The 19,917-nt window shown below is 36.1% G+C and overlaps 1 protein-coding gene across 9 annotated transcripts in view; it reads left to right on the forward strand.

The window, feature by feature from the left end:
• PRORP (protein only RNase P catalytic subunit) overlaps nt 1–19,917 on the forward strand; it is a 135,401-nt gene that overhangs the window by 50,322 nt on the left and 65,162 nt on the right. For 6 of the 9 annotated variants that reach the window (XM_069558723.1, XM_069558715.1, XM_069558720.1 and 3 more), the window contains one exon: nt 6,564–6,671. The exons of the other annotated variants lie outside the window; for them this stretch is intronic. In XM_069558723.1, the coding sequence (XP_069414824.1) occupies nt 6,564–6,671 (108 nt within the window). The remainder of the gene's footprint in view (nt 1–6,563; nt 6,672–19,917) is intronic. 9 annotated transcript variants of the gene reach the window in all.

Consider the following 19,917-nt stretch of genomic DNA (forward strand, 5'->3'; position numbering starts at 1 on the left):
TGATGGGACCAGATTCTATGATCTTAGTTGTTTGAATGTTGTTTTAATTTTCATTCTTCTTTTTCACCCTTCATCAAGAGGGTCTTTAATTCCTCTTCACTTTCTGCCATTAGAGTGTTACCATCTGTATATCTGAACTTAATGATATTTCTCTGGGCAGTCTTGATTCCAGCTTGGAATTCATCCAGCCTGGCATTTTGCCTGATGTACTCTGCCTATAAGTTAAATAAGCAGGGTGACAATATACAGCCTTGTCAAACTCATTTCTCAATTTTGAACCAGTCCTTTTTTTATTCCATGTCCAGTTCTAACTGTTGGTTCTTGACCTGCATACAGGTTTCTCAGAAGATAGGTAAGGTGGTTTTAAGAATAAACCATCTCTTTTAAGAATTTTCCACAGCTTGTTGTGATCTGCATAGTCAAAGTCTTTAGTGTAGTCAATGAAGCAGAAGTAGATGTTTTTCTGGAATTCCTTTGCTTTTTCTATGATCCAGTGGCTGTTGGCAAATTGATCTCTGGTTGTTCCTCTTCCTTTTCTAAATCTAGCTTGTACATCTGGAAGTTCTCAGTTCATATACTGCTGAAGCCTAGCTTGAAGGATTTTGAGCATTATCCTGCTAGCATGTGAAGTGAGTACAATTGTATCGTAGTCTGAGCATTCTTTGGCATTACCCTTCTTTGGGATTGGAATGAAAACTGACCTTTTCCAGTCCTATGGCCACTACTGAGTGTTCCAGGTTTGCTGGCATATTGAGTGCAGCACTTTAACAGCATAATCTTTCAGGATTTGAAATAGCTCAGCTAGAATTCCATCACCTTCATTAGCTTTGTTCGTAGTAATACTTCCTAAGGCCCACTTGACTCCACACTTCAGGATGTCTGGCTCTAGGTGAGTGACCACACCACTGTGGTTATTAAGACCTTTTGTGTATAGTTCTTCTGTGTATTTTTGCTACATCTTCTTAATCTCTTCTGCTTCTGTTAGGTCCTTTCTTTGCATTCATTTATAACTATATTTTCCTTTAAATTCTTAAATCTATTTATAATAGCTACTTTAAATTTCTTGCCTGCTCAACTTAATGCAGCTCAATTCTAGAAAAATAAATGACCCAATCAAAAAATGGGCCAAAGAACTAAATAGACGTTTCTCCAAAGAAGACATACAGATGGCTAACAAACACATGAAAAGATGCTCAACATCACTCATTATTAGAGAAATAAAAATCAAAACCACAATGAGGTACCATTTCATACCAGTCAGAATGGCTGTGATCCAAAAGTCTGCAAGCAATAAATGCTGGAGAGGGTGTGGAGAAAAGGGAACCCTCTTGCACTGTTGGTGTGAATGCAAACTAGTACAGCCACTATGGAGAACAGTGTGGAGATTCCTTAAAAAATTGCAAATAGAACTGCCATATGACCCAGCAATCCCACTGCTGGGCATACACACCGAGGAAACCAGAATTGAAAGAGACACACGTACCCCATTGTTCATCGCAGCACTGTTTATAATAGCCAGGACATGGAAACAACCTAGATGTCCATCAGCAGATGAATGGATAAGAAAGCTGTGGTACATATACACAATGGAGTATTACGCAGCCATTAAAAAGAATACATTTGAATCAGTTCTGATGAGATGGATGAAACTGGAGCCGATTATACAGAGTGAAGTAAGCCAGAAAGAAAAACACCAATACAGTAAACTAACACATATATATGGAATTTAGAAAGATGGTAATGATAACCCTGTATGCGAGACAACAAAAGAGACACAGATGTATAGAATGGACTTTTGGACTCTGAGGGAGAGAGAGAGGGTGGGATGATTTGGGAGAATGGCACTGAAACATGTATAGTATCATGTAAGAAACAAATCACCAGTCTATGTTCGATGCAAGATACAGGATGCTTGGGGCTGGTGCACGGGGACGATCCAGAGAGATGATATGGGGAGGGAGGTGGGAGGGGGGTTCAGGATTAGAAACTCATGTACACCCGTGGCGGATTCATGTCAAAGTATGGCAAAACCAATACAGTATTGTAAAGTAAAATAAAGTAAAAATAAAAATTTAAATAAATAAATAAATAAATAAATAAAAATTTCTTGCCTGCTAACTCCAACATCTGGACCTTGGGTTGATTTCTTTTGACTTTCTTCTCTCTTGACTGTGGGTCATATTTTCCTATTTCTTGTTTATTAATTTTTAAATTGTGTTTTGGACATTGTGATGGGCATGTTGTAAAATTCAAAGGCTTTGGATTCTGTTATCTTCCTCTAGAGGTAATTGATTTTTTGCTTTGCCAGACTGTTAAACTTGGTTAGACTCAAAGTCTAAACTCTGCTGCTTTTGCTGAAAGTGAAAGTGTAGTCGCTCAGTCCTGTCTGACTCTTTTTGACCCAGTGGACTGTAGCCCGCCAGGCTTTTCTGTCCATGGAATTTCCCAGGCACGAATACTGAAGTTGGTTGCTGTTCCCTTCTCCAGGGGATCTTCCTGACCCAGGGGTCAAATCCCACTCTTCCGCATTGCAGGCAGATTCTTTACCATCTGAGCAACCAGGGAAGCTGTTTTTGCAGTGGATAGTAATTGAAATTTTTGTTCAAGTCTTTCGCCTGTTCCCCCTACCCCCTGCCCTGGGCTCCTTGGAGTCTGCTTCTGTACATGAGTAGATCAAGAGCTAAGGATTTAGCAGATTTATACACAGATTTTTGCAGGTACCTCTTTCCTAATATTCTTTTTATAACTTTCCAGCCTCTCTGACAACCTGAAACTCTTATCTTCTCAAACCAATTGATTATGATTTCTCAAACCAATCAGTCTACAGTTTTCTGGTTGATTTTCAATTGCCCCTCCCTACCATGCTGACTTCCCTGGTGGCTCAGACGGTAAAGCGTCTGTCTGCAATGTGTGCCGGGGTCCAGCCCCGGTGGATCCAGGGTGATTCGAAGGTGGGGACGGAGTCGGCATCTTTGGAAAAATACATACTTAATCACAGATATAGAGAGATTAGAAATGGATAGTGTAGTAGGAAGTTTAGTGGAGAAAAAGAGGCTGAATAACTTGGATTACGTGGAATAGCATCCATGTTCCAGACGGGAATTCAGCCAGAAAAACGAGGGCAAGAAAGAAGTGACACAGGGGAACCAGTCTTTCCGGAAACTGATCCGATTTCTTTATTTTTGGGTTTGCTTGTATACCTTTTGTTACTCATAGGGATGAATACAGAGTCACGCGGGAGTCAGCAGTCCTGACCTTTGTCAAAATCAGGTGCTTCACATAAATGTATAAAAAAGGTACATCATCTTCTGGCCATGAGTGAGACCTGCTGACATTTTATCTTTCTTTCTGATAACCAAAAAAATTATTTCTTCCAAGAGTGTTTTTTCTTAAACCAGGCACCACCCTCCAAATAAAGTTACATTCCTATAGGGTGAGGGTGTAGTGAGTTACAATCAAGAAAGGAATTTATTTAACCCAAGGTTAACATGATTAGTCTTAAAGGTTAATACTTATTTCTTCTATATGCTTAAAGGTTAATACTTATTTCTTCCTATATGCTAGTTATATTCATTATAAGGGTAGAGAACATGGAGATTTAGCAGCAAACATCAGCCCAACAAATGAAAATCCTTTCACCAATGCTCCCCTTAAGATCTATTTAGTCTTAAGATATGATAAAGTTACATTTTTACATAGCAAGGACACAGTGATTTATAACAAAGTGCAGCGATCTATTACAAAAGAGAAAATCCATTAACTCAAAAAGTCTAGTATTGCTAACATCAAAAACTACCACATTTCCTTTTCTATAGTCCAAATATATTGATTAATATATTCCCAAGTGCCTAAGGATATGGAGGCCTGGTGGCAATCATTGACTCAACAAGAAGAAAAAGCCCTCTGCTAATTAAGACTCTCAAAATACTCCAAAACTCTCTGTGCTGTTTATGGTTAAGAGGTAGTCAACAATCATATGGCAGGAGTATGGATAATCCTGTCACACAAGCTAGTCTGTCAGCAGAGAGGTTTGACCTGAGACACCCTTGTCCCACCCAGAGTAGGGAATTAACAGCAATTATTGACACAACAGATGAAAAACCCTTCACCAATATAATTCCTAACCAACCCATTATACTAATAATTTCTAATTCCCCCAAAGAATTTGCCTTTAGTAAGTCTAAAACATCTCATGCCTCTCAGGTTGGAAGGCTGTAAACAATCACATGTGGCTGAAAGAACCTATACAGGTGGGCTAGATAACCTTCAGAGGAGTCCATAAGCTGAAACACTCTTGTCACGCCCAGGAATTTTTATTGCCTTGGAGCTGTGCGTTTACTCCTTCTCCAAGAGAAATGGTTATGGGGGAGAGCCCCCCGTAAAGTCAGAGGTGTAGGTGAGAGCATAAAACAGACTCTGGTTTTGGGGTTAGATGCTCGGGAACAGGGGGTTTCCTGAGGCTTGATCACGCCTTTGCGTATGCCAAGCCTCGTTCCTCATGACCTTTGCCATGGGCGGAGTTCCTCATGCTGGCTCCCAGCAAATGTGGGAGACCTGGGTTTGATCCCTGGGTTGGGAAGATCCCCTGGAGAAGGAAATGGCAATCCACTCCAGGACTATTGCCTGGAAAATCCCATGGACAGAGGAGCCTGGTAGGCTACAGCCCATGGGGTCGCAAAGAGTCAGACAGGACTGAGCGACTTCACTTTCACTTTCACCATGCTGACTAGAGTGCCCTCTGGCAAAAAGCTGTATACAGGCAAATTTCTCCTGCTGCAGTTCACTTCTTTTCTGGTTATCCATAGATGCATAACAAATCACCCCAAATATAGTGGCATTAAACAGAAACAATCACCTATTATTATTATGGTTCTAGGGTTTGACTGAACTCAGTTGTGTGGATCTTGCTTGGCTCTTCTACTGTTGTGATCAAATGGAGGCTAAAGTCATCTTGAAATCTCCCTCACTCTCATCGATTTGACAGTTGATGTTGGCTTTTGGCTGGGACTAGGTTCGACTTTCAGGTAGAATACCTGTGCATGACCTCTGCCCGAGCTTTTTAATAATAGTTGGCTTCTAAGAGCAAGCATCCCAAGAGGGAGAGCCAGATGGAAGCTGTATTTCCTTTTATTAACTGGCCTTGGAAGTCACATAGTGTCACTTTTGCCATACTCATGCATTGAGGCAGTCACAAAGAAAAGCTTCTATTCAAGTGGGGGGAATTAGACTCCACCCTGGTGGCTCAGAGAATAAAGCATCTGCCTGCAACGTGGGAGACCTGGGTTTGGATCTCAGGTCAGGAAGCTCCCCTAGAGAAGGAAATGGCAAGTTACTGCAGTATTCTTGCCTGGAAAATTCCATGGATGGAAAAGCCTGCTAAGTTACCATGCATGAGATTGCAGAGTCACACACAACTGAGCAACTACACTTTTGAGGGTGAGGAATGTCAGAATTTTTCAAACATGTTTTAAAACTATCAAACCTTTTAAATGTTGTGTTCTCTTCAATTTTTCCTTGCTTTTGGTCATTCTCTGCTAAGTCTCTGCTTCAGTTGTGTCCAACTCTGTGTGACCCCAGAGACGGCAGCCCACCAGACTCCCCTGTCCCTGGGATTCTCCAGGCAAGAACACTGGAGTGGGTTGCCATTTCCTTCTCCAATGCATGAAAGTGAAAAGCGAAAGTGAAGTCACTCAGTCGTGTCCGACTCTTCGTGACTCCATGGACTGCAGCCTACCAGGCTCCTCTGTCCATGGGATTTTCCAGGCAAGAATACTGGAGTGGGGTGCCATTGCCTCATTTTCTAGTACCTTCAAATAATTACTTTTTATATAGATAATGTCATGTTATCTGGTAGTCCATTATAGACTACTTCGTCATTACCAGGAGTAGAACTTTCTCTCCTATGTTTCTTCCACCCATAGCACTCATCACCTTTGCCATTCATATATTAACTTGTTTATATTGTGTCTCTTCCCATTAAAATGCAGGCTCCATTAAGTTGGGATTTTTTCTCTTTAGTAACTGCTAGGCAAAAAAATTGAGTAGGCACTGAACAAATTTTTGTTGATGAATGTTGAATGAATTTTCAGCTCTTCAAAATAGCCATGAGTAACCAAATCCTGTTGATAAAAGAGGAGTACAAATTATAGAGCCTTGTTCTTGCACATGGTTACATTGGTAGACTAGCATATCTCAGATTAATTTCTCCTTGGCTTACAGAATAGAGCATAGAGATTTTGACATTTTATTCTCCTCATTACTGCTGTATGTGTCAGTTTAGCAGGCTCGATAACTGATTACAGCTCAGTTGAAATACCATGTTATGTACTTTGTGAAGTGTAAAGCACTATGAGATTATGAGATATCAGATAATTACATGCAGTTGCACCTGGTAGGCTAGTCTTTACAGATTTCATTTTGAAAGCATATTTCTGTATGTGTGTGTGTTTGTATATTTTTAAGGAAAGAATATTTTGATTTTCCAGAACAATAATGGAAGTTATATCTGTATGTTTATAATAAAGACCTTAGGTTCTTATTATTTTATCTGACTATTTTTTTAGGAACTTAAGAGATTTCAGAACTTTGTAAAATACTGTCCTCCTTTTGATGTTGTCATTGATGGGCTCAATGTTGCCAAGATGTTTCCTAAAGCTCGTGAATCTCAAGTTGTAAGTACAAGTTTTGTTATTCCACATCTCTAGAAATATTTATTGGACTCATTTGTGATCTTCCTTGGTTCTCTTAGTTCCCCATTTTCCCTTCCTCTAAAAAGAAGTTCTCAAAAGTGCCACAGTGACCAGCCAGTCATTTAAGATTCACTGTTTTTGTTTCTGACAAGTAAGTGGCTCTCGCTGGCTGGGCAAGAGTGAAAGATTCGAAAGTCTATGTAATAAAGGGCCAGTTCAGCCTTTTTTTGTGTAACCTTTAGCTAACATTATAGGTCTCTACTCTTTGGGTTATTCTATCTTGTCCCTGTGGATCACATCCCTCCACTTGAAATTTATCAACTTATACTATTAAGACGTGTTAATCGCTCATTGGGGCATCCCTGAAAGCTCAGTTGGTAAAGAATCCACCTGCAATGCAGGAGACCCCAGTTTGATTCTTGGGTTGGGAAGATCCACTGGAGAAGGGATAGGCTACCCATTACTCACATATCTGTTCTTCCAGACATGCTGTGTTCATAAATTAAACTAAGCATTTCTTTTTTTGGTAAGATAATCATTTGTTCAATCAATTTCTAAGTGTCTTAGTAGTTTTTAATAGGAATATAAGGTTTTTTTAATAGCATAGTGAGCAATTATTTTAATTCTCATTTTTACAGATTAGAAAATTAAGGCCAATTTTGTACAGTACATCCTTAGAAAGCAGTCATAACATCAAAATTTGATTGTAGAGAGCTCTTGGGTTTCAGACTTGTGGATCTTACCACTGACAATCTATGGCCATTTATCTATAGTTAAACTATTATTTCGTAAAAATTGCTGCCAACTTAAAAGCTTTTTCTCAGAGATGCTATCAATACTGGTCCAATTTGACCATTTATACTCAGAAAAGCTTACAAGTACTCACAAGGGACAAGGTTGATTTATAGAAATTTCTTTATATGCCTTTCCTTTGTTTGTGGCTGCATTTTTATGGTCAGATATGTACTTTTTACTGCTTTATTTTTAAAAAACACGAAAATAAGTTGAAATTATTTTTGTCTCTTAGGTACTCGAGGGGTCTTTTGAAGCAGTAACATTGACAAAGACAAAGCCAGAATAGGAAACATGAAAGTATTATCACTAAGGCATGGTAGAGCTCAGAATCAGAAGGGTTCATTCCCATTTAATCCGTGAGAATAAAAAGTTTCTTGTTTGTGTACTTTTTGGTTGTCTTTCAGCTTCAAACAAAGCAAAAGATTAGCTTGCCTGAAATATGTAGCCCAAATGGGCTCACTTTTGCCAGTACAATGTTGAATATGTTGTAGTGGACACATCTTCCAGCTTTGTGGGAGAAAACTGCACATTTTTTAAGATTTTTGCAGATTTTGGCAAGTACAGAGGCAGAGAACAAATGATGGGCCAGGGAAATCATGATGTCTGCCACTACTTTTAGCTTCTACTCTTTAAATAATTTAATGTAAGCAACAGCTTATGTGACAAGTAGTTGTTATTACCCAACTTTTCAGAGAACTTGTGGCAGTGCACTTGGCATTATATTTGGGAAATTTCAGCTTGGAGACTCAGCTTAAGAGACATCACCTGAATAGCATTTAATAACATTTTAAATAGCTTTAAAGTAGCATTTTAGATTAGAAGTTAAGAATGGGGATTCTGGAACCAGGCTCTTTATAGTCAACTTACCACTGTAAATTGCTTTCATAGTTTGAGTGATTTATTTAACCTCTCTGTGCCTTACTTTCCCAATTTGTAAAACAGACCTAATAATAGTACCTATCTCTTAAAGATGTTGTGAAGAATACTTGGTATATACTAAGTACCTAATAGGTGTCACTATTATTGATTACTATTCAAAGTAACTTCCCAAATGGAACTGTAACTCTTGCTTTCAGCTATCCCCTGTTGAGCAGTTTAAGATTTTCTCCTGTTTTGTCATTCATGTCAATGGAGCTAAAAGGAAATAAAAAATCTCTGCCTTAGTATTAGATTTAGTATTACTGTTAGACTCTAGGTGAGGTACTCAAATAATACTTGATTGAGGATTGAAGCCAGTTCCATCAAAAACTTAAGAAAAATTAAAAATATGATTTTAAGAAATGTTATTTTCTTATGATTATAAAAGTAATGCATGTTCATAGTAGAAAATTTGAAAGTTATAGAAAAGAAAATTTTATATAATCCTAACATTCAACTATAATCACGGACAGTGTTTTATTTCCTTGCAGTATTTTTCTATTTTTTTAACCTAAGTGAGCTTATATATCTATATTTTAATTCATAGTTGTTGAAAACTCTCAATAAAAGCGAAGCTATAAAAGGAGTAAGAGAAATCAGGACTGTTTTAAAATATTTAAGATGAAAGGACCTTTGAAGCATATATAAAATTCAGGAACTCTAATGGGAAGAATAGAGAAATTTGCTGGAAGGTAAAAAATACTATAACATTGTTTAAACATAAAAACAAACTAAAAAAAAAATTGTAGCACAAATGACAAAGGGCTAATTTCCTGACTGTACCAAGGTTTCTTATAAGTAAGTCTGTAAAAGAAGAACCAAGCAGTAGAAAAGTGGTTTAACCTTATTCATAATTATAGTTATGCAAATGAAAATGTTTGTCTTCTAGATTGGCAGAAATTTCAAAGTTAATAGTATCCTATATTTTGATTGGTTTAGAAAGGTAGAGAGGAGGGTTAGGATTCAAAAACAAAAAACAAGAATTAGGATTCCTTATCTTTTCCTTTGTGCACACTTTAAGACAACTATATTAAGAGAGAGAGAAAAAAAGGACAAATGAGTAGGTAAAGAATATTTCTTTTCTGGGCTATTTTATTAAACTTTGTTTACAAATTTTAAAAATGTTTGAACATTTTTAGATATAGTTAGGTACAGTGTTTTTCTGGTGGGTAATTTGGCAATAACTTTGAATGCCTAAAATGCTGAAATTCTTCTCTTAGGAACTGTTATATTCACACTAGTATATAAAATTTTATGTCCCAATGTGTTAGTTACAGCATTGCTTGTAAGCAGAGAATCTAATCAACTTAAATATCTATCATTCTAGGACCTGATACATATTGAAACATCTATTTTAAATGAATGAGATAGATCTATATGTACTGATATGGAATGATAGCCAAAGTAAGTGTAAGAAACTAGTTGTGCAGCAACTGTATGGCCCTACTTGTGTTAAAAGCAAACCAAAGGGTTACCCATATATAAATGTTTGTTAGGTAAATTTGTATATGACTGGAAAATTCCAGAAGTTACACATAAAAACCTTAGGATAGTTAACTTTAGGAATTGGGGATATAGTATAAGACAACAAGAGAATTTCAATTTTTTATTTTTAAAATTTTCTTTCACAATGAATATATGTTTGAAATTTAAAACTCATCATCAGGAAAAGTAAAAAGGCATTCTTGGTAAATATTCTAAAATAACTGTATCTTATGGATGTACCACAATTTTTTAATCATTTGCCTGTTGGTGGGCATGTTAGATTGTTTCTCATTTTTCACTATGGTAAATAATGCTTGGAAGAAGATCTCAGGATGTTTCAGATGATTTTTTGAGAATAGATTCCCAGAAATAGGACTCTTGAGTCAATGGGTATGGATAATTTTAAAGGTCTCACTATATATTACCAAATTGCTTTCCAAAATGATTGAAGCAATTTATATTCCCACCAACAGTTATAAAAGTGCCCAAATAGAGTACATTTATTCAGAGTTGCTCATTACATGATTGCTTCAACTACTTAGTTGCATTTGTGCTATGAATCTGCTAAGTGAATAGAGCTGAACAGTTTTTAACCCAGATTCCTTAGCTGAAACATTTTAAAATTTGTAAACAAAGTTTAATAAAATAGCCCGGAAAGGAAATATTCTTGACCATTTTATTTGTCCTTTCTCTCTCTCTCTCTCAATATGGTTGGCTTTAAATGTGCACAAAGGAAAAGATTAGGAATCCTAATTCTTGAATTTTTCATCTTTGTGTGCAGAATCTTCCAGCCTTTTTCTGTGGAATAATGTACAGCTCATTTATGTTCTTCTCATGAACTCTCTGCATTATATATTACAAATTCTACTTTGTCCTTTTGCATTAATGGTTAATTATATAGCCAGCATTGTTCTCTGTAAGTTCATAAATAAGAAGAGACCATTTTAAATTCATTACTTAGGGAGTAGCACCTTGATCATCACATATCTTGAACTCAGAGCCTACAGCTTAGGGGTGATTGAGATTTAAGGAACTAAAAATAGTTCTGGTTGTGAATTTATTTTCTCGATTTTCAAACATATCATTTTATATTTGGAATTTTTTGGAAGTCAGATTATATCTTATAATTGATATCAGTAGAAACTTGCCAGTTACCATGCAGAGTTGAGACTTAACTGGTGGTTGCCATTGCCTGAGAATGTACAGATTTAGCTGTACACAGCATGTCTTTTCTTTTTTTGGAAGTTTTATTATTTTTTTTTAACTTTACATTGGAGTATTAGCCAGTTAACAATGTTGTGATAGTTTCAGGTGTACAGCAAAGGGACTCAGCCATACATATACATGTATCCATTCTCCCCTAAACTCTCCTCCCATCTAGACTGCCATATAACATTGATCAGAGTTCTCTTGTGTTATATAGTAGGACCTTATTATTTATCTGTTTTATATATAATAGCTTGTTTCTGCTAATCCCTAACTCCTAGTATATTACCTCTCTTGTAACATAAGTTTGCTTTCTATGGCTGTAAGTCTTTTTGTTTTATACATGAGTTCATTGGAATCATTTTTTAGATTCTTCATATAAGTGATATCCTATGATATTTGTCTCTGTTTGACTTAATGTGATAATCACTAGATCCATTCCTGTTGCTCCAAATGGCATTATTTCATTGTTTTTTGTGGCTGAGTAGTATTCCCTTGTATATGTACATCACATCATCTTTATCTGTTCATCTGTTATTGGACACAGGCTGCTTCCATGTCTTGACTATTGTAAATAGTACTGCTGTGAACATTGGGGTGCATTTATCTTTTCAAATTAGAGTTTTCTTCAGATATCTTCCCAGGAGTGGAATTGCTGGATCATATAGTAACTCTGTTTTCAGTTTTTTAAGGAACCTCCATACTGTTTTCCATAGTAACTATACCAATTTATATTCCCCCCAACAGTGTAGGAGGGTTCCCTTTTAGGGAAACAATCTTAAATGGATGATAAACCAACATATTTGAGGGTACAGTGAGATTTAGATGGGACTAGCCTTGACACTTTCTAATTCATTTGTTTCTCTCTTTAGTCGCTAAGTTGTGTCCGACTCTTGCGACCCAATGGACTGTAGCTTGCCAGGCTCCTCTATCCATGGAATTCTCCAGGCAGGAATACTGGAGTGGGTTGCCATTTCCTTCTCCAGGGGATCTTCCTGACCCAAGAATCGAACTCAGGTCTCCTGCATTGCAGGCAGATTCTTTACCAACTGAACTATGAGGGAAGCCCAATTCATTTGTTTAATAAAACTTGCTACTCACCTTTTAGATGTTTTTCAAGGGTTAAGTGTATTCTGCTTTTAAACAGTACTTTTTTTGTTGCACGTTTTCAGAAGAAAGGTTTTGGTTTGCATTTTTACTTTTGAGAAGAAGGAAGGGTTCTGAGTAACTGGTAGATTAATTAATAAAGCTTTCATTTTAAGAACAGAGCATCTTAGCAGGGAATTCCAGTGTAGAATCAGTTACTGTTTACTGAGCACTTTTCAGTGCCAGGTAAAAGGTTTTGAAATGTGAAGATGTATCTGCAGGCTGATAAATGCTATGAATGCTGGAACATGACTAGGCTAACGCTTACGTTATGTAAACAAGAAAGTCATAGTATACTTCGCATCCTTTTGTCCATGACTGTGATTCTTGTGTTTATATAGAACTCTTTTCTTAAAAATTTACTTGGAATGTCAGAATGGAGAATAATGTTTACCCAAAATACATGGGGTAAGAATTTTTTTAAAAAATTCCAAGTATTACAAAACAGTTTTGTAACATTTTCTCCAGAACATGTTGTAATTTTGGAGAAACAATGACTAGATTAGAAAGTGTTACGTGTGAACCCTTGTGTAGCACTTGAGCCAACCTTTGCTGCAAGATGCAGTGTTTTGGATTTTCTTGAACTCAATTTCTTTTAATTTAATAAACTACGTTTATGGAGCAGCATGGATTATTTTATGAACAGTCACCTCCCAACAACGTGTTATTTTGGCTCTTACAGATACTTTTGAGGAAAAACACTGCAAAAATTATGCTTAGAGATCAAGTTTAATTAGCTAAATTTAAGTAATTAAATTTAATTAAGTTAGAAATTATGTAGAAATTAAGTTGTAGCCATTTTTTTAAAACTTAAGTGAGTGAGTGATTTGCACCACTATCCTCCAAGGATTGTAGCCTCAGCTACTTTTTTCAGTAACCCAACATCCAATTGACTGACAAATTTTAATGATCATACTTCCTAAGTATATCCTGTAATCTAACCATTTCTTTCTATCTCCATTAACATCATCTCTCACCTAAACTCCCAAGTATCCTTGCTTCTTCATCCTTGCCTCACTGATTTTGCAGGATACTTAGAATAAAAGCCATGTTCCTTTTCATGGATTGTGGTACTTTTCATCATCTTATCTTTACCTCTGTTTTCAACCTCATCTCTGGTTTTTTTTCTTTGCCTTTCACTGAATTATAGATACAGTATAACTTTTCCTATTTTTCAAACATACCAGAGGTCTTCCCTGATTCTTCTGAAGTAACTTTACGCTCCTCACCCAACGTCTCCCTGTATTTTCAGTTATACAGACTTATTTGTTTCTGTGGTGGATGATGTGAGTAAAGTCATCTAGGACCAGACAACGTCCAGGCAACCTGCCAGCTGATTGTGAGCACATGAATTAGCCTAGCCTATAATATGTGGAACAGAATAATATCTAGCTGAACCAACCCATAGTGTTGTGAGAAAGGTAGTGATTATTTTAACCCAAGTGTTTGAGTGGTTTATCACACAGCAGTAGATAATTGATTTAATTCCTTCGTAGCACTTAGTATCTATAGTTATCTATACATTTCTCTATTTACTTTATTAGTGTCCTCCATTACAATGTGAATACCCTGAGATTCAACGTATTGTGTACTTTGCTTGCTGTCATATCCTCAGCACTGAGAAAGGGGCCTTGAACATAATAAGTACTCAGTAGGTACTTAGTGAATGAATGAAAGAATGAACAAATGAATGTAAAGTAATTCATATGACCTGTTAGAAATGACTTAGCTGCTTTTCAGGATTAACTGAAAGACTTCTTGAGTTTTACTTTTGGCTGCTTACATCACGCAGTAGCTATAGAACCTAGGATAAGTTATGTAACCTCCCGGTTCCTTTGTAATGATTAAGTGAGCTAATTCTTGAAAAGCACTATTGCAGTGCCTGGCACTTACTCCAATAAATGAAAAAGGGGAAAAGCCACAACAATCTGTGAGTGTACTTAGTTGTTCATGGTCTTAACTTTATAAAAATAAAAGCATAGTTTTCTTTTATTATGTGTTTAGTCTCCTAATTTAAATAACTGACTATCTAATCTTGTAGTTTTTTCAGTTTGAGATCTTCATTCTTTTTGAACTGATGCTTAGAACCTAAATTTAGTCTGTAAATAAATGGCTAACTTCTCTGTAGAGTAAGTAAATAAGAAATATACCAACAGTATAGAGAAAATAAAAGACTGACTATATTAGTCAGGATAGGCTAGGTAATGCTGCAGTAATAAACTCAAATTTTCAGTGGCCTAAAACAAACCATTTTTTGTTCATGCTGTATGTCCATTTGAGGTCATCTTTGTCATCACCATTCTGATTCCAAGACCTAGAATAACTTTCTGGAATATCGCCAGTCACTGTGGCAGAGGGAAAAGGGAAAGTCGTGAAGTACACACTGACTCAGAGCTTCTGCTCAGTTGTGATTCCAGCGAACACAAGCTACATAGCTAACCTGAGTTCAGCATGGTAGGAAAGACAGTCCCATCATGCATCTAGGAGGAGAAAGAGGATTAGTGTTTTTTCACAGCTCTGATGACTACCACACTGAAGTTAGTGATGTCTTGCCTGTTATAATGGTCAAGTCTAGGAACCAGAAATGAGGTTTATCTTGTCAATGCAACCTGTCTGTGCCTAGTTCTTTTTTCCGTATCAGATTCCTTTACTGTGGTTTTATGTGAGAAGAACTGATGCTTTTATTGATCCTTTTCCCTAGAATGATCAAGTAGGAATTGTAAAGTCTCTATAACTCATACTTTACACATACTTTCATAACTTTCATTTTTAGATGGATTTTTCTTTTGAGCCATCAAGTCATTGTTCATAATTGGTGATGTAAGTTTGCCTGTGGGGACAGGGAAATAACTGAGCTTTCACCCAGAAAACAGAAGGATATAAACTAGAAAACTTCCTTTTTTTTCCCCCTACATTTTCCGCTCTTGTTAACCACTTCCCCTGTCACCATCGTAAACGTACCTACCCAGGATTTAGTCCTAATGTTTTTGTATCTTGCTCCTTTTGCAGGTTGCATTTAGGGTTTTCACTTGTTCATAAGCTCCTCTAGTGGAGGGTGTATAGGGGAAAAAGTACATCATTTTAGTTGCTAGCTATTCCAAACTCTGTTCCCTATTTTTGTAGATAACAGAGAATTGGTTTAAAATAGCTTCCACAGAAAGAAAATTTATAATGTAATTTAAAAGAATTATGTTCAGGCATCAGCACCAAATGCTTTCATTCTTACAGCATGCTTAGCGCATTGAATAGAAAGTAGTTTGGTAGAAGCACTGCAGAATTTGTTTTGATTGCCATCTCTTTTGGTTTTACTACAGTGAGAGAAAAATGGAAGAAAGGGTATTAGCCATTAAAAGTTATTTGGCAGTAGCATTTACTTGGCAGTGAGTTCTCATTTTTTCCTGCCACCCAAGTTATTTTATTTCTTTCTATTGATTTACATAACCCCTTGTAAATGTTTCAATACCATAAAGAACCTAAAATAAAATAAACTATGCTCAGTGTTTTTTGGTATGCATTTATAAAACCTGGGCTTTTTTTTTTATCAAGTTATAGAAAGAAATGTTTCGAGTTTGACACCAGCTGTGCTTGAAATTATGTTTCAATAATGTTATAGTGACAAGGAAACTCCTTATTATGTTTGTAAGTGCAAATGTCAGATTAAGTATTGAAGCAAAATTTTTATTATACCCCCTCAACTTTTAATATTCTTCTCTATGTAATTGTTTCTCCTGCTTAAAGACTAGCTCTTAAGGACTGCCTTTAGAGATAGAAGGTGTTTTTCCTGGGGTTTCAGAACTTGGGAGTCATGCTGCTTTTATTGCCTTCAAAGAAGGCTGACCCATGTCTGCTCTGAGGTATTTGAGTAATTTTTTTCCTGTATTGAAATCTGGAATCAAGAACGTGTCATTTTTCCCAGTTTACTTTCATAAATTTTGCTCATTGCTAATGACTGGAAATAAGTGATTGGAGATTACATCTAAACATTTTAATTGTAGTTAACTACTTAACAATAGTTTCTTTCCAGTGAATTTTAAAAAGTGATTCTCTCAGTGTTTTTAAGGTGAAGGATTACAGGAACAATTATTAATCCAATTATTTATAATCCAGGAAGGGACTTCACTTTTTACTTTGTAGAATTATATATATTTATGAGTACTCATTAGATCTCTTTTTAAAAATTCATGTATTTTTAAAGAAAAGACAATTTAAAATCTTTAAACTTAACTACTAATGTTTCTGCTATATTTTAGAATATTGATTCTGAAACTTTAGTGTGCATCAGTCTCACCTAGAGGACTTGCTAAAACAGGATTTCTGACCGTACACCCAGAGTTCCTGATTAAAAAGTTCTAGGTTAGGGCTGAGAATTCATATTTCTTAAAATTTCCTCGGTAATGCTAATGCTGCTGGTTTGGGGACTACATTTTGAGAACCACTGTTATAGAAAGACATTTCTTCTGAAATGCACTCATACTACTTTACAAAAACAAGCAATTATAGAAGTCATATACTCAAGATTATTAGATGTCTAAATGATTCTTCTAGTAAAAATCTATTTTTTAAACTGAATATATGAAACTCATTTTACAGTACTGAAACCTGGTCCTAAGAATAATATACTTCTTCCACTTTCAAAATAGAAGTTTGTCAAGTTTCCATAACCAACAGCTATGTTATCAAGTAGTTATATTAGCATTATGATGATTAAAGTCATTCTGTGCCTAGAGAATAACTTAAAAAAAAAAAAAAACTCTGCTAAATGATCCAAAGAGAATATGTTAATTGGGGAAAACCTGAGATTGAAAGTAATTATGTGGAATATCAAAGCACTGGAATTGCATGTTTCTTTATAAGGCATCTGAAATAATCACCCAAATAAGTCACTGTTAGTATGTATTTTTAAGCCTGAAGATTTTTTGTTAATCAGTGGAAACCATAAACTTGGACTGAAACTCTTAAGGCAACTCATCTGGTGGTGTTTAAATCCTGTTTCATTGGGATTTAAGTGGCATTTAAGTCCTATTTCTTTGGATTTTAAGAAGGTTTGATGAGTTCTCTAATCCCTAATTTATTACTTGGGCATGGGTGATAGACCTAATCTTGACTCCTCATTTTTAAAAGTTAGTTTTAGCTAGTCAGGAGTGATTCCCCCAAGTGACTTGGGGAAATAAATAGGCATTAGTGGATGATGCCAATCCAGAATTCACTGAACACAAAAAATGGTTCTTGGGTTTTTTTCTTACTATCAATCTTTCGTGACTTGATAAGTCAGAGAAGTCACGTTGCCCTAGGTCAAATAATACCAAACTGAGGAGGTGCTTCCTTTCATCCACGTGCCATTCCACCCAGTTCACCTGCTTGACATGTATAAAAGTTCTGTCTTGTCATGTGACTGCTAGAATGGTATGCACCACTCAGAATTATTCTTACATGTACAGTTGCTAATGAAGCGAATGATCAATTGTCAGAAAAGTGGGTAATATTATTAGTGAAGAGATCAAGGAAGTAAGTAGAAAGATGAGGAAGTCAGGCAAAATTTTGGTAATGAATTGGCCTCATGTCATTTTCTTTCCAAATATCCCTAAAAGATATACTCTGCATAGCATTTGAAACAGAAATTTCCCCAATTGCATTAGTCAAGTGATCACATATCTTAAAACATCATTGTTAGGAAAACAGCGTTGCCACGTTCCCGTATCTGTTTTCTCTCTGGTGAAATCTTAATGGCAAGTTGATTCTCCTCTTGTTGTGTCACTGATAATTTTTGTGTGATAACTATTTAGGGTGTGGTGAGATTGTCTTTGTGAATCATTACTGTGTGTACTTTACTTCTATGACAGTATTTTAAAACATGCATCTCAGGAATGTGGTAGGTAGAGTACTCACTTTAACCAAAAAAATTTTTAAATATTTGTTAAGTCTGGTGAGCAATTCCAGAGTGAGTAGTAAATTTACTTAAATGTGTTTTTGAAGCTATATAAATTATTCTTAATTATTGTTACAGTGATACCACTTTATTCATTATTTTGTATTAAGATACTTATTTTAAGATAAAAATGATTTTCTTTTTAAAATAGTTTCTATTTCAGACCTTTCATCATTGTAAAGGCTGATTTTTCTCCCACTCAGATACAATTAAGATCAATCGATTCAGATCTTAGGTTTTATTGCATTGTTTCATTTAGATGTGGCTTTTTTCCCTGGGTATTTTTATGAAGTATTCACTGCCCTCTGAAGTGGAGATTATTTATTTATAGATTATTTTCTGCTCAACTTTGTTCTATAAGAGATATAAAATGCTTATAATAACATACAGAAAATAAAATAAACTTAAGAAAAGAGCACAAAAGGAAAATAAGCTTAGGAAAAATAAGAGGTTTGAAGTTGGTGCATGAAATTCGTGCCATGAAGTAAGTGCTCTATTAATTTGACTGTAAATTCTGTTGACAAACTTGAAGATGAAGACACAATCCTTGATGAGCAGGGATCCAAACTTTTATCCTGCACATCATTCATAAGCACCCCATAACCCCATTATAACATTTCTTTTTTCTTAAAGAGATACTCAAGGGAGCTAGGCTAAGGACGAGGAGGGAGAGAGAGAGCAGAAAGTGAAGTTTGAAGACATCCAGTTCCAAGATTTCTTCCAAGGAAGTTATTTCCACTGTAGGATTCATTGATTTGTAGGATTCACAATATTCATAAATTCAAATAGAAATAAATTGTTCAGGACAAGTACTGTTATGTATTAGCATAAGCCAAACAGATTTCTCCTGTGGGCCCTAATGATTCAGTGCACGCCCTTCACAGCATCCTTGTTATGACCAGGTGAATGAATTGTATAAACATCAGCAGTAAAGGAATCAGACATGTATGAGCTTGAGAGAGGCCTCTGATTCAGTAATTCAGTATCACGGATGCTCTTTCCAGTTGGTCAGAAGGCCTGGTGGCGGGACTCATGCTTCTTGATCTCTTTGGGAAATAGGTAAGCCGATTTTTCACTTCTGGTCCACAGTAATTGACAGCAATACTAAATCTTGTTTTAAATTTTTATAATTTCATTGCAGTTAAAAAAATCTGGTCAGAAAGCAGATATCCTTAATATATCTCATTTGTAGTAAATAAGATTTGAAGACATAGGTGAGTTTAAATATCAGAATTGCCTTTGGATTTTGTTAAGTGATTATATCAAGTACCATTTCTTTACTGTGAAAAAAGAAACTTACAAACTCAACATGACATCATTCAATCAGTAGAGCATTTTTCTCAGTCTTGTCTGAACTATAAATACCAAGAAGTTTCTTATGTGTATAAAGTTATAGAATTAGTCTTAGTTGAAGCTTTGCTGCTTCTGCTGCTAAGTCACTTCAGTCGTGTCTGACTCTATGCAACCCCATAGATGGCAGCCCACCAGGCTCCCCCATCCCTGGGATTCTCCAGGCAAGAACACTGGCGTGGGTTGCCATTTCCTTCTCCAGTGCGTGAAAGTGAAATCGGTCAGTTGTATCTGACTCTTAGCGACCCCATGGACTGCAGCCTACCAGGCTCCTCCATCCATGGGATTTTCCAGGCGAGAGTACTGGAGTGGGGTGCCATTGCCTTCTCCAACTGAAGCTTTGCAGTTATATGTAATAGGTCTCCTTCTCCATAAAGATACATATACATTATGTTATGAATG

Source organism: Ovis canadensis, chromosome 18, assembly GCF_042477335.2.
Source record: "Ovis canadensis isolate MfBH-ARS-UI-01 breed Bighorn chromosome 18, ARS-UI_OviCan_v2, whole genome shotgun sequence".
NCBI lineage: Eukaryota > Metazoa > Chordata > Mammalia > Artiodactyla > Bovidae > Ovis > Ovis canadensis.